The following is a 15126-nucleotide window of genomic DNA, read 5'->3' on the forward strand; positions in this document are numbered from 1 at the left end:
CATCAAAGCATTTCTCCTCTCCTCGCTATCCACCAGTACTCTGAGAGTGCACTGCAGCTGGCTTCCCAGCGTTCACAACTCGGTCATGCTATGGTTACATGGTTAGCAAGGATACACTGTAGTAGTCAGACACTCAGACTAGCACAGTGGTTGTTGATTCAAGACTTATTATGACCCAGTGGATAATATGAGGTTATTCTAGGAAGTATACATATTTTAGAGCACAGATTTAATACACAGATTGTATGTGAATTCAATACCATTATGAAAAACAAATTATGAAAATAGCCACTCATGCCCTATGTTATCTCACAATGCGTCGCAAACTGAGCTTACATGTATACAGTATCTGCTATTTTGTTGAGATCAAAAATGTTTTTTTTATTATGAGAAATTATGAGAAGTTTTGAAAAAGCAAACATTTTGGGATGCCACGGTGAAAGTACATACAACTAGTTCATTTGCATAAACCTGAAAATGTGGAATATTAACTAAAGTGCAGCTGCATTTGTATCGGTTTCCTCTGTAAAGCAGATTAGTACCCAGCTCAACAATGGTTAGGAGGAAGATTATATCAGAGGTCCTGCAGCACACCACATGCAGCTCAACCCCAGACCCTTTTAGACTATTACAATTATAATAATGCATCAGGTTAAGACTACGTCCCTCCCCCACTTAGCTATTAACAGAGGTTTAAGGGGGTAATGGGAAGATGGCAGAGCACAGATGGTGAGAGAGGTTTGATGATGTTTTGAATTGTAGAGCCTGTGTAACGTCAATGAAAAGAGCAGCGGTTTAATGAGCAGGAAAGAAAGGCATGGTAGGTTTGCTATGTGAGGAGGAACATTGTCTCTCGCTATCCCTCCCCCACCACACACATCAGACCATTGCCAGGGAAATGTCTGCATTACAGAAACGGGCCACTAGAAGGGGTTGGATCTCTATAAATAAATTAGGACACTGCTCCAGTTAGGGCTCTGTTCACTGAACTGTCCTGTGTAACACTGTGTGTTATATACCGTTAAGGTCTTTCAGTGGATATCATGGTCTAATATACTCGCCATTTGTCTTATTATTTTAGGGTCCATTGCTTCTTGCATCTTTCTTTTTAAATTGTGTTATTGTATTGTAGTTTCACAGTGTATTGCTTGTGTCATGTACTGTATTAACTTGTGATTTGTTTAAAAATGTTTTCCAGCAAAGTACATTGGCTGCTACATAGACAACATACAGAAAAGAGCACTGAGGGGTACATCCTTCTTGGACTACAAGAAAATGACTGTTTTCCGTTGCCAGGACAACTGTGCAGAAAGGTACGACTGTGACAGTCAAAAGTATACACCTTCTCTTTGAAATGTCTCTCCTTTAATCATCACTTTCACCATAACGCAAAAATAAAACCTACAGCACATGTAAACACGAATGGATATGGAAATCAATGGACCTCAGTGCAACTGTGCTCCAAGCCTCCACGTCATGCCTTCCTCTCTCTCCCTGCCACCACACTCAGAACTTTGACTTCTTCCCCGAGGAACAGAAGCCTTCATCGAATGTTTCCCATTACACCTGCCAGCGATTCACAGATGCACAGAGAAAGGCGAATAAAATGTAAAGAAAGGGGGAGTGTGGGGGCGGTTTGAGCTTCTCCCTAATGGCCCTCGTATTCCTTCCTCGGAGCAGTGAATAGGTAAACAAAAACAAACAAATGAGGGAGATGAGCACAGTTTGCAGCAGTGGTGGAAGCTTGATTGACAACCATGGGCAATTACCATGTATGATAGGTGTGCTGGCTATCTAGGTTTCTGGTCTAGAGGGGCAGGTCGCGGCTGAGATTTGCGCACGCCCTGATTGGTTCACCGATCTGTCCGTCAGCCCCGGTCCCTCCTCTCCCCCCCTAGTGCAGCACTATCATTTCACTATCACATAATTTGGAGCGACGCCCACCCGGAAGGGTTGACTCCCACTTCTAGACCAGAGCGGCCAACGCGTTTACCTCTTTCATTTTTTGCACTGACGAAAATAAAGTCATATATGATGAACAGGTGCTAAAAAAAGAGCTGACAGCTCTCACCCCCTATACCGGGAATATGAATTCCTGCCATCCGGCCAATGGTTAAAGACCCCTGTTACTAAAACCAACAGGTACAAATTCTCATTTATATCTACCTCCATCCGGGCCATCAACAAGGGAAGCAGGAGGAGGTAGATGTAGTTACACTCGGTGCACTTTAGGTCTAGTTGCACTTTATATTTAATGTAACATCTGTATCTTGTGATAATGTTTACGTATGTCTGTTGTTGTTATGTATGTTCTACTGTTTGTAATGTCTTTAAGAGCTTTTATTATCTGCTGTAAAACGAAGTGCCCAGCTTGGGACATATGAAGAAACTTGACCTTGACCTTGAGGCTAACTGCATTCTAACGGTTATATTCCCTTATTATACAGATGTATGTCTGAAAGTGATGTTAGTGTATCTACTGATATACTGATATTGATATCTGATATTCTGTGCTTTACGTCTATATAGAGCATTAACCAATGCATCTGCTATGGCAGTGGCACTTTCTGATTACCTACATTCCCCTACAATGAAATGTAATGTCTTGTACCCATGGTCAGAGTACCCGTTGTACCGTCTGGCTGTCTGTGCCCCTTTTATGCCCATACATGGAGTTCTCTGTATCTGGCTGTCCTTGTCCCTTTTATTCCCCTATGGAGATCCCTGATGTCTTCAGTATCTGCCCTTATATTGGCATGCTGATCGGATTTGGGATCTGGACAACTGGATCTCCATACACATGGGCATAACGGTTGGAATGACGTTCCATGGACAACCGCAAGTCCGACTTCAATTACAGCACAGCACTCACTCGGATACACATACCAAATCTGAAGTTGATCGGTTGTGCGGTTCTCATTATTGAGAGATACACGAACAACAGATACACACATGCACATACGCAAAGATTTCGAACATTTATAATAGGATGGGCCTGTGAAGGATACATGGTCAGACACTGTATGATGACAACTCCAAATGACTATTTAAGGGTCGAACTGCACAGTCTCTCTGATTTTCTTTCCAATGAATGCTAATTCACCATTCCTACCTGTCCTGTCTGTGTCCAGAGGTTACCTGTATGCAGGCTTGGAGTTTGGGGCAGAGTGCTACTGTGGCCACAAGATCCAGGCTCCAAATGCTTCAGAGAGTGAATGCAACATGGAGTGTAAAGGCGAGAGGGGCAACTTGTGCGGAGGAGCCAACCGCCTATCCATCTTCAGGATGGAGCTGAGCCATGAGTCAGCGCGACGCTGTGAGTTATAAAAACACAAGATAGCACTGTAATGTATAATCCAGCTATATACAGACCAACTACAAAAAAGTCCAATGATTGACTGTATTGACTGAATACAGAACATAGTTAGATTTTGGAATATTATTTTTCATTTTGGATTAAAGTCACAGTTAGGTATGACCCGCTCTGTTGTGTTTACTTCTTGAGAGCTGTGCTGCCTAGCCATGGTCTGCATTATAAATACACTTTGTCTACCCCAGGATCAATGACGGAAGGAAGGAACAGCTCATTAATAAAAGACACCAATTCCGAGCTCCTTTAGTTTGAGACTGGTGTGGATGTGGTTTTGTTTAGATTAGCACCATGTTACTGTCTCTTTGAAAGGAAATGGATATCATGGCTATTGTGTTTAAGGAAGTCAAGCCCACCAGATCAGGGTAACGTGCACATCCTCATCAACTCTTCTCACACCACAAATACATCCTTGCCTCGACCCCTTGTCATCCTGCTTATTGCTGTTTGTTTACTTAAGAGTGGCGTGGAACCACTGTGTTTTCATTTCCCTTTTTTGTTGTTTTTGAGGAAAAACGCTGATCATAGCTGTCAATGTTTGGGTGTTAACCCCTTACCCAAATTGTCATGTGAGCCCTGCTGAGTACATGGAAAAGGAGATGCAATATGATAGGTGTAAAATGTTGTATCATTTGCAGAGCAAATACTCATGCAGCCACTACATGTTTTTTCCCCGCTGTATTTTTAATGACATGCTGGGTAACAATGTTGATTTTGTCAACTACCGGTAATATAAAACTAACAATGTTCGTCGACTACCTTTTTTCACAGACGGAAACTAAATAAAAACTAAGCTATGATGACTAAAACTAAGACTAAATATACAGACAATTTTGTGAACAAATAAAATCTAGACTAAAATGTTAGGGAGGGACTTTAAAGTGGGGTGGAGTTTTCCCACCCGCCCATGTTTGAAGTAGTACGACCGACGACATACAGTAGGAGAAAAATGCCCACCATAATATGAATGAATGTTGCCTGGTCTCTTGTGAATACCAGTCCTAAAGTCAGGTTTGAGAAAATAATAGTATTTACCTGCAGTCTGAACAGAGACGAGAGACACAAGCAGAGTGGGAGGGGTCATCAAAGAAACTACCCTCAATTATTAAAACGACATTATTGTCCATTTAGAGCTATTTTTCTCTGCTCTCTGTGTTTCAGATGGGAGTGCAATATTCAAAGGATGTTTCCACAGGCCTGACAATGTGACCTTGGCTCTTCCCATCAGTACAGTTATCCAGAACATGTCTGTGGACAAGTGTGTGGACATGTGCACAGAAAAGGTGAGGAACAAGGGTGAGCCCTTAAGACCTCATTTTCAATTTGTAGTGTCTCGATTTTCTCACACTTTTTCATTAAAGATGGCATTCCTTTATTTGGATTTTATAAGAGACAAAAATGGGGACACAGATACAAGTCAAAAATAGAATGAATTGTTGCATTGATTGCAAATTAAAGACAAAACCAATGGATTTCTATAGCTGCTAGCTGCCACTCGCTTGAGCATGACCCACATATATTACATAACTGTACAAGTAAGTATGTATAAATACAAATACATACATGCTCACAGTTGTTATACACAAACAGATACCTGTAGTAACTGTAGGGATACATACAGTACCCGCTCAGTGAGTGGCATACCCCCTTCATTGGCTCTTCTATGAAAGAAAGCCCTAACCCTAACCTAGGCCATCAACCTTTATGTACAGTTGGGTGCCACCGATATTGTCCCTTATCATTTGACCCATTTAGGCCTGACCTCAAAATAAAAAAAAATCCTTCTAAATCCTCCAGTTTTCTGAAATAAATATTTTCACGATTTTTCAAAAATAGCAGACCTACAAGCTCGTAGCGCGCCACTCGGTGGCGCGCTATGAGCTTGTAGATCTGCTATTTTTCAATAGCTAAATTATAACATAATGTTTAAAACACCAAAAGGGGTTCCCGCCCAAAATGGGTTAACTGTCCTTTTGCGCAGATCACGCAAACCTCAGCAAAAAGAAAAGGACAATATTGATGGCCTCCAACTGTAGGTATCTTTAGGGTAGTTTTACTTACAGTTGGTGTGAAGCCATGTCTGAATTTCCCTTTTCTATGGGTATTTCAACATGACATGCGATTGGTTTAAAAGGTTGAGTTAAAGAGTTCAATGTGGTGCACATCTTAAAGTACATCTTCTTCCTCTTTTCGTTTCCTCAAGTCAAAGCATGTGCTGCCTGTATGAATTAAAGACACGTGACTTCAAGGTTTTTATCCAGACAGTTCTGCTGATCGATCCTCCTGTACATCCCCACTTAGTTTACTTCCTCATCCTATTTTGCTCTTATCTCATCTTAACTAATTGCTGTGCAGCAGCTATAGTTGTGAAATTGTTTATTTGCGGTAAAGACATTCTGAATAGTTTAATCATCATTGAGGATGCCAAGTTTGCAACATAGGGGTATGTGGATTTCTTTAGGAGTCTTACAGCGTTATTGGTGAATGGATTTCAGTTTAGACTAGTTTTACTGACCCAAACAATATTTCAGTAACTGATAAAGGGATAAATAATGATAACTAGAAAATACTGTTCCTGAAGAAACTGTGGGCTCGCTATGTTGGTAGCCAGTATATAGAGTTAGAATGTTGGTAGTGTTAATTATTATTAATGTTAAATATGGAGTGCCACAATTTTTGTATTTTTCCAGTTTTTCATGTGTCTATTAGGTGACAGTACTTCATTAGACACCCTGGAGTCGTTTTTATGTGCAATGGTGTATTAACTTTGTATTTAGGGTTTCTTCCTGTAGGCTGAACCCTTGACAGTCAAACGGGCCAATTAAATAAACAGTAATATAGTGATATCACATTATCAGCCCCTCCCCTAACCCCTCCACCTTTATCATACAACTACAGCTGTGGGTGCGGCTTCAGTTCAGGTGGATCACCACCCATCACCACCCACCAGGCAAACCAGGCATACTTAATGAACTGGTGGGCGTGCCCACATAAAAACAACATTTTAACAAATACTGTACACTTTTTTGAAAAAAGTATACCTCCTTATATAACAATAAGACCTGATGATCATGTTTTAGGGTGGAAAAAAATCACGGCACTCCATCTTTAAGGGTGTCGATAATTTTAAGTATTTGTGTTAAGGGTGTTGATATCATTAAAGTGTTATTACTGTCAAGAGTGTTGATAGTGTTAAAGTATTGGTAATGTTAAAAGTGTTAAAGTAGTAATGTTAAAATGTTGTTTGATGTATAGATTAGAATATATTATCTATAGACTAAAGATTTGTCAAAATTCTCATCTGGCTTCACTGCATTTACCCATTCAGATGATGAATGGGATTTTTAGCGATAGAAAGTTAAATGTCTTAAAAAGTACTAAAAATACAATAATAATAAATTACAGTAGAGTGCTCGTCTTAGGGAGCCCACAATAAAAGTTAAGGGAGACTTTTCTGTTTAAGAGATAATTCTGTCAATTATACCAATATTTTTGCAATGTTGGATATTAGTGAAATGTGAGGTTTCAAAGATAGGTTTTCAGACATTGAATGTAGAATCAAACACAACAATTGAATCAAACACAACAAAATGTGTTTTATGAATGTTTTGTGACAATAAAAAAAATAATTAAATTTAAATAAATGAAAAACATTCCAACGCCACATTAACAACTTTCATTATAACATTAGAATTCCTATGCATGTGTGAGGGCTGTAAGGAGGAGGGAAAGCATTCATGTGTTTATGTATTCTGAATGGCCATTTCCTCTCCCGGTAATCTAGGAGCAGTCAATTGCTGTCCTAGCTGGAGAAAAGTGTCACTGTGGGTTTCCGACAAAACACTTCTCCCTTCACGAGTTGGAGGATGAGGACATGTGCCTTCACCGCTGCCAAGGAGAGGAGTTCGAGAGCTGTGGCAATGAGGAGTACTTTGTAGTGTACCAGACACAGGTTCAAGGTAAATGTTATGACCGTATTAGTGTTATTTTAGTTGTTGTTGCTTTTTACCCCTTTTTTCTCCCCAATTTGGGTCGTCGTTTCAATTATTTCCTCCTCATATACATGTCTGTGTGTTGGCACTGCTGTTGTGTCCTACTGACTTTTTCTTAGCAAAAGGCCGATGCACACCTCAGAAAGCTAGTGACAGGTGCGTATATTAAAAATCACACCCGTGTGAACTGAGTGGTGTAAGGTTTTATATAGCATGATCAGCTGTGGTCTGACGTAATGTCTGACGTAATGAAATAAGGTAAGGTATTATGTAGCCTGATCAGCTCTGATCTGACGTAATGAAATCACACCTGGATGTGATTTCACAACTGGCTTTTTTTGTGCAGAGAAAATGACCACGGTTGCTACGGTCATCCAGTTCACCCGGGTGTGATTTAATTACGTCAGAAATTATTTTGAACATAGCAACCATGGTCATTTTTTTATGCACACAAAAGCCAGTTGTAGGAGTGGTTTACACCACTCAAAAAGGGTATCTTTGAAAAACAAAGAAAAGGTCCCACACACTGTCAGACACTTGCCACAATGTTGCTCTTTATTAGGTCGGCGTTTCGGTCGATTAGACCTTCATCAGGACAGACAATACAGGGCACAATAACCACCAAACATTTATAGACCACACCCCCAGTGAGAAGGTCATGGAGATGCAGGTCATTGGCTGGACAGATGATCAGAACCCATAAGTGAGTCTGTCACTCCCCTCAAAACCATATTAGACCCACCCTAAATAAAGAAAAAGGTGTATGCAATCCCATAATGCAAAATACACCATTTATCAGGGTCAGGGCATCACTAAAGCACAAAGGAAAATATGACAGTGTAAGTCATCCAGGTCTTCAATATCTAAAAGACAAGAGAAGTCATATTAGTGGACCCAAAAGTTTAAAAACACACAGTGAGAATACAATATTATAAGGAAGCCACAAAAGTACAAAAAGGTAAAAGCACAAATATGTCCTACTGACTGCCAGTGTAGAGCCCCACCAGGACGTAGGGCCTGCGTACCTACTGACTGCCAGTGTAGAGCCCCACCAGGACGTAGGGCCTGCGTACCTACTGACTGCCAGTGTAGAGCCCCACCAGGACGTAGGGCCTGCGTACCTACTGACTGCCAGTGTAGAGCCCCACCAGGACGTAGGGCCTGCGTACCTACTGACTGCCAGTGTAGAGCCCCACCAGGACGTAGGGCCTGCGTACCTACTGACTGCCAGTGTAGAGCCCCACCAGGATGTAGGGCCTGCGTACCTACTGACTGCCAGTGTAGAGCCCCACAAGGATGTAGGGCCTGCGTACCTACTACCTTCTGACTGCCAGTGTAGAGCCCCACCAGGATGTAGGGCCTGCGTACCTACTACCTTCTGACTGCCAGTGTAGAGCCCCACCAGGACGTAGGGCCTGCGTACCTACTACCTACTGACTGCCAGTGTAGAGCCCCACAAGGATGTAGGGCCTGCGTACCTACTACCTTCTGACTGCCAGTGTAGAGCCCCACCAGGACGTAGGGCCTGCGTACCTACTACCTACTGACTGCCAGTGTAGAGCCCCACCAGGACGTAGGGCCTGCGTACCTACTACCTACTGACTGCCAGTGTAGAGCCCCACAAGGATGTAGGGCCTGCGTACCTACTACCTACTGACTGCCAGTGTAGAGCCCCACCAGGACGTAGGGCCTGCGTACCTACTACCTACTGACTGCCAGTGTAGAGCCCCACCAGGACGTAGGGCCTGCGTACCTACTGACTGCCAGTGTAGAGCCCCACCAGGACGTAGGGCCTGCGTACCTACTACCTACTGACTGCCAGTGTAGAGCCCCACCAGGACGTAGGGCCTGCGTACCTACTGACTGCCAGTGTAGAGCCCCACCAGGACGTAGGGCCTGCGTACCTACTGACTGCCAGTGTAGAGCCCCACCAGGACGTAGGGCCTGCGTACCTACTGACTGCCAGTGTAGAGCCCCACCAGGACGTAGGGCCTGCGTACCACCCCAGCCCGTAGGATTACATGCAGTAACAATAATTACCCTCCCCGCCCTCCCACCTTCCTTTCCACCGAACACGGGCCAATTGTGTTCATATAGACACTCAAGAAAGCCGAATGCGCCACGGTGGATTCAAAACCCAAGACTCTGTGGTAGTGGACACTGGCAGCTATGTGTTAAAGCTGTAATTCAGTTATGATACTGGTGTGTACATGGCTGTAGTGATGCATTTGCGTGCATGCGTGCATGCGTGCATGCGTGCGTGCGTGCGTGCGTGCGTGCGTGCGTGCGTGCGTGCGTGCGTGCGTGCGTGCGTGTTTGTGTGTCTGTGTGGGAAAGAGAGAGAGAGATGCATAAACGTGTAGGTTTCAGAAGAGTGTAGTCTGAGAATTCCTGTTTTGGACGTGCAATGCCTCCTGAAACTCTTCCGTTTTTTCATTACACTGCAGATTTCTGCAGACGAATACCAGAACGCTCGCCTCTTTGAGGCACCAGACGTACAGTCGGCGTAACTGCTCTGCCTGGTATTCCTAAACGTAACCTCAGTAAACTATGCCTAAGCGGTTAAACCTAACCTTATTCCTAACCTTAACCTCAATAAAACGGTGCCACAACCTAACCCTATTCCTAAACTTATTTCTTATTCTCAGTAAAACAAATGCAAGAACCGACCCACCGAGCGGGCGGTGTGAGGTCGGCAGATTTTTTTTAGGGCGAGCATGTTTTAAGGCGGGCATTCCAATTACCCAGCAGAGCACTGATGGCATGGAGCCATTTCCTCTCGCACAGGTGCACAGCAGCACCATCAGCTGACTGTTTGTGTGCGGTGTACTTTTTTAACACATGTAGTGTAAACCTTGACATTTAATCTGACTGATCCCCTGACATTAGTCTGTAATAGACAGGACAACTCAGTTTGGTGGCTAGGGGCGTTTAGTGGTTTGTCTCCACATTCCATGGATGTAGTCACAGTCAAGAGCACTGTTGACAATGTTCACACGTTGGCAATTTAGCTTCTGACACCCTAATTATGGTTGAACAAGAAACTTTTTCTGTAACCTACTGGTATTTCCGCTAATATATTAATTCTACCCTTGCATGTATGTGGCTGGTGCAGTGCTTCCTGAGCAGAGCTGCTTTTTTTTCTTGCTTTTTTTTGTAACTTTTTGTAACAAAAACAAAAACACCCAGTGTCAATAGTGTAATCCTGGGCACTACACTCCCTCTGCCAGCTTGGGAGAGCAACGGACTGACGTCATGCTTTAAAAGTCTTTCAACGCTGTCTCCTTGGGGAGACAATTCTGTATTGAAGAACTGAATGATGATATATGATGCATATGTATAAAATGTATTGTCTACCCCGGCAATGACAATAAAAAACAATAAGTTGAAAAAAAAAAGTCTTTCAACAGAACAATCAAGTCAAGTCATGGTTGATTATACAAGTCTCAAGTAAAGTCTTGTACAAATCTCAAATTTGATAACTCAAGTCTAAAGACTGCAACAGGAAAAACCCAAACATAAGTGAATGGTGAATACTATATTCTATGCAGACATTTTTGAGTTAGACCCTTTAGTCAATTGAGAAGTGCACATAGGCTGTACATGTTAACCTTTCACATTCTTAACAACAGAGTATAGTACATAACAAACCAACACTGGAGACATTGTAAGAGGAAGATGGAAAAGGAGAACTTTCATTCTGACTCACTGACTAATAGCTAATGTGAGCTTTTCTTCTAAGGTCTTCCACTGACGTAGGATAGGCTATCTTTTTAAACAGCTGCCAATATTTCACAATCATTAAAACCACAAGCCACCATCAGATGATCAGAGCTCAGGCTGAGTCAAAGCCCTCTAATGTCTTTCCAAAGCATTTTGTGGTTAGGAAAAATAAATGGCATAGGTAATTAAAGGCCCCGGCGTACAGTACTCCTCGCATTAAAATTGAATTATGCATGTTCACACTTCGATCATCATAGTGTGTTGTGAATGTACTATTTTGAGTTAAAACAAAAACTACTAAAATTCAATTTCAGATAATAATCATTGCTATAGAGTTTGTTCAGTAAAAGTTCCTGTCTCTCCTTAATTAATGTATACATTAACAGGAAAATAAGAGAATAAAAATATAAAATGTTATTGTATGATGTTGAGTTGAATTGCGTTGCGTCTATGTACCCTCAGATAACCGATGCATGGACAGACGCTTCCTTCCCACACGTTCCAAACAGTTGCTGGCCCTCGCCAGTTTCCCTGGGGCTGGAAACACCTGGGCTCGACACCTCATAGAGCTAGCTACTGGTTTCTACACTGGCAGTTACTACTTTGATGGCTCACTGTATAATAAAGGTAGGCTTCAACATGGGACCTTTTGATGGTCCTTTGGTGCACTGCAGCAGACTACTGCTGTGCACCAATACATTGGTCCTCATTCACAACGCAGAAATACGCCCAGGTGTAAATGAGAGATGCGTAATGATCGCGTATTTATCCGTCCGATCAAGCTGCGATAAGCTCCCGTGTCATTCAGCGAAGGTGGTGTAATCAGTGCATTTGTGCGGATCGCCCGGTGTACCTTTTCCGCCTCTTTCCCAAGCGATTCGCCTGGTGTCGCCTGGTTTAATGGAACATCCACGCCATATAAGGCAACAGGAAATATATCTGAAATAGGTCATCATTACAGCCTGCAAAATACACTGATCCAGTGAACGCGGTGCTCCGCGATGCATGAGCTTGTAAAACAGTTAATTTTGACAGCAATGTCAACGGACTGAACGTTATAAAGTATAGGCTACTCTCATGACCAACTCTTTCATTTATTGATTTAAATTCAAGCTCAAGGCTATATCCTATAGGCCTACTTGGCAAATACCTATAAAGAGCCATTTCTATTGAACAATTGCACACTCGCCTGCAGAGGTAAAATAGATATCCGATTTTTTTTATCAGAGCTGCATTGATTCATGCGGGGAAGTCCGTCTTTTAGATTAATATCATCTCACTGTCATCTGTCTGAATGCCATGCGGAGAATGGATTTGTTCTGATCATGGCCACGTAGACATAGCTATTTAAAATTTCAACCATATGGCGGGTAGCCTCTTCGTCAGATGTAAGTGGTTCATTTCATGATGTCGTCATATTAAAATTACAACGCGTTGCACTGCGACTAGAAGGCTGCTGAGAGTGAGCCGCATGCTAGAAATATCCTAATAAATAAATAAAAGGTTGTCGGGTTTGCGGGGGCAGTTTCTGTATGGGACTCTAGGCTAACTTGACCAATGCCTCTAGAATGCATGCATATAGGCATACAAGTGATACTCGACTTTTATATTGGCTATCATTTTTTTATGTGCTGACCAATATTGGGGACACACCCTACATATTTTATTTGAGGTGGCGACTATTAATTGATTCAGCATGAAGACTAAAGCCTTCTGAATAAATATACGCATGCCTTGATCACGAGTACACTACCCTCTAAGCAGACGTGGAACTGAGCGGAGTTTACGACCAACGGAAGTCAACGTCAAGTTCAAGGCGATGGCCATGAATTCCCACGTATTATGGGAATCCTCGTAAATGCCCGTCCGCTCACGCTCCGCTCACGATATGAGCGTAAACGCTGTTGTGAATGAGGTCCCTTGAGTCTAGGTTTGTGAGTTTACACTATCGTTTGTGCTTCCTTGTCTTTGAGTCAAGACACTGCGCACCATTCCATTTATTCAACATGGAACATGACATGAGACCAACAGACCATAATATTATTATTTATAACAGGCCATTTGCTCTTGTACTGCACTGGATTATACAGTTATTTCTTATTTTGCATAATTCATTGTTCCTCAGGTTTTAAAGGGGAGCGAGATCACTGGCGTAGTGGGAGGACGATCTGCATTAAGACACATGAGAGTGGAAAGAAGGAGATCGACACCTTTGACTCCAGCATCCTGATGATCCGGAGCCCTTACAAGGCCCTCATGGCAGAATTCAATCGTAAATATGGCGGGCACATTGGCTTTGCCTCACAGGCCCATTGGAGAGGGAAAGGTGAATTTCTGAAGTCATGAACATGAACATTAATGAACATTCAACAATACATATAGTGATCTCATGTCTGAAGTCATGGGGGGTAGGGGGACAGTGCACATTAATGAAGTCATGGGGGGTAGGGAGACAGTGCACATTAATGAAGTCATGGGGGGTAGGGAGACAGTGCACATTAATGAACATTCAACAATACATATAGTGATCTCATGTAAACATGCCGGATTGAGATAGATTCAGAAGCTCATTTCCATCCATAGTCCCATATCTCTGCTGTCACTAAGAAACCAGTCCAAAATGTTCATTTTTCAGAAAAAACGAAATATATTCTTTTCAGAAAATGAAGAAAACCTTATATTTTTAAAACAAAGCAATACTGCATCATCAAAGTTGTTATTCTGACTTTGTATTATTGTAAGTTACTTGCAAGTGTCATTATACTATCACCACTTTACCCGCATCCAGCTCAATTGGAGATACAAGATTTGCATCTGTGCATGCACAGATGCACACACACAGATAGATAGATACACACACAGTATACTGTATCTCTTCTATTCTCACGGTATTTCAGTAACCATAGTATTAAGTAAGCCTTCCTGCTGGCTGCGACAGACTTCCTGTGTCTGTGGTTAATTCAATTTTTGCCTGAGAGAAAAAGAGATGCATGCACAGGGCATCTCACATGCTAAGCAAACAGCAGCACACTTTACTTGACCCTTGGAAACCCTTGGTTTCTTTATTTATTGGTCTAGCGATGATGTGATGATGTAAGAATGAAGAGAACATATTGTAATATTGTCGAGCAGCTTGTTGTGAGTCAGTGTAACATTGTGTAAGAGACCCCAGCTGAGGCATCTCTGTGCACTCAGTGCTGTCAAGGGAGGCTGTAGGCCACAGGGAATGATATAGCTACTGACCGTTATTATACCGCTATTATATTTTAAACTATCTTAACTTCTTTCTGCTGATTTATTTTTCTCAAATATAGCCACCGTTGACATACAACCGGCTGGTGCAGGGGTAAAGTTCCTGCCCACCACTGTGGAGTATATTGTATGGTCCATATTGTACAACATTGACTATCTTATATTACATTTGAAACGGATGGAAAATGTGCGCCAGTTCAGATTGCAAAGTCATAGACTGTGACGTAGGCGAAACTGCTGTTCCCCACTGTGCTTTCTGGTCCTCATATGTTCTCTGGCACCAACATAGACTCCTTTCACCATCTTCAATGTGCTTGCATTCTTTTATTTACTTCAATTTTGCCAACCAGTACCAGTACCCCATCCTCCTAGCATCGCGCCTGCTTACATTTCTGAAAGCCGCCATTAGTCACTGCATCCGTCTAAAACGTGTATTTCTCTTCAGAAGCGTTAATATTGTAACCTCGACACAGCATAACATCAGAAATTATCCCAGAACATCCGTGTTGTGTTCTGTTCAATCACTAGATTGAACGAGAGAGAGAGAGAGACACTCCACTTGCGATTAGGGGATATTACGTTCTCCTCAGACATATACATATCTTGCTAACGTGAATATAAGATCTTTAGGCCTCCTGCTCCCGATACAGGGCTCTAGCGTGAACCTCTAGTACAAAACAAGAGGGGAATTGGCAATGACAAAAAATGATAAAAATAAAAATAACATTCTACAACAAGCATACTGTAGGTGAGATATTTGGAAAAGAAGAGCCACCCAGACTAGGTGGA

The 15126-nt window shown here is 42.3% G+C and overlaps 1 protein-coding gene across 1 annotated transcript in view; it reads left to right on the forward strand.

Moving 5' to 3' along the window:
* Nucleotides 1-15126, forward strand: part of wscd2 (WSC domain containing 2) — a 43898-nt gene that overhangs the window by 26150 nt on the left and 2622 nt on the right. The window contains exons 3-8 of the mRNA XM_079516537.1: nt 1199-1313; nt 3132-3316; nt 4532-4653; nt 7155-7329; nt 11548-11712; nt 13211-13411. Coding sequence (XP_079372663.1) covers nt 1199-1313; nt 3132-3316; nt 4532-4653; nt 7155-7329; nt 11548-11712; nt 13211-13411 — 963 coding nt within the window. The remainder of the gene's footprint in view (nt 1-1198; nt 1314-3131; nt 3317-4531; nt 4654-7154; nt 7330-11547; nt 11713-13210; nt 13412-15126) is intronic.

The sequence above is a fragment of the Electrona antarctica genome, assembly GCF_951216825.1.
Source record: "Electrona antarctica genome assembly, chromosome: 12".
Taxonomy (NCBI): domain Eukaryota; kingdom Metazoa; phylum Chordata; class Actinopteri; order Myctophiformes; family Myctophidae; genus Electrona; species Electrona antarctica.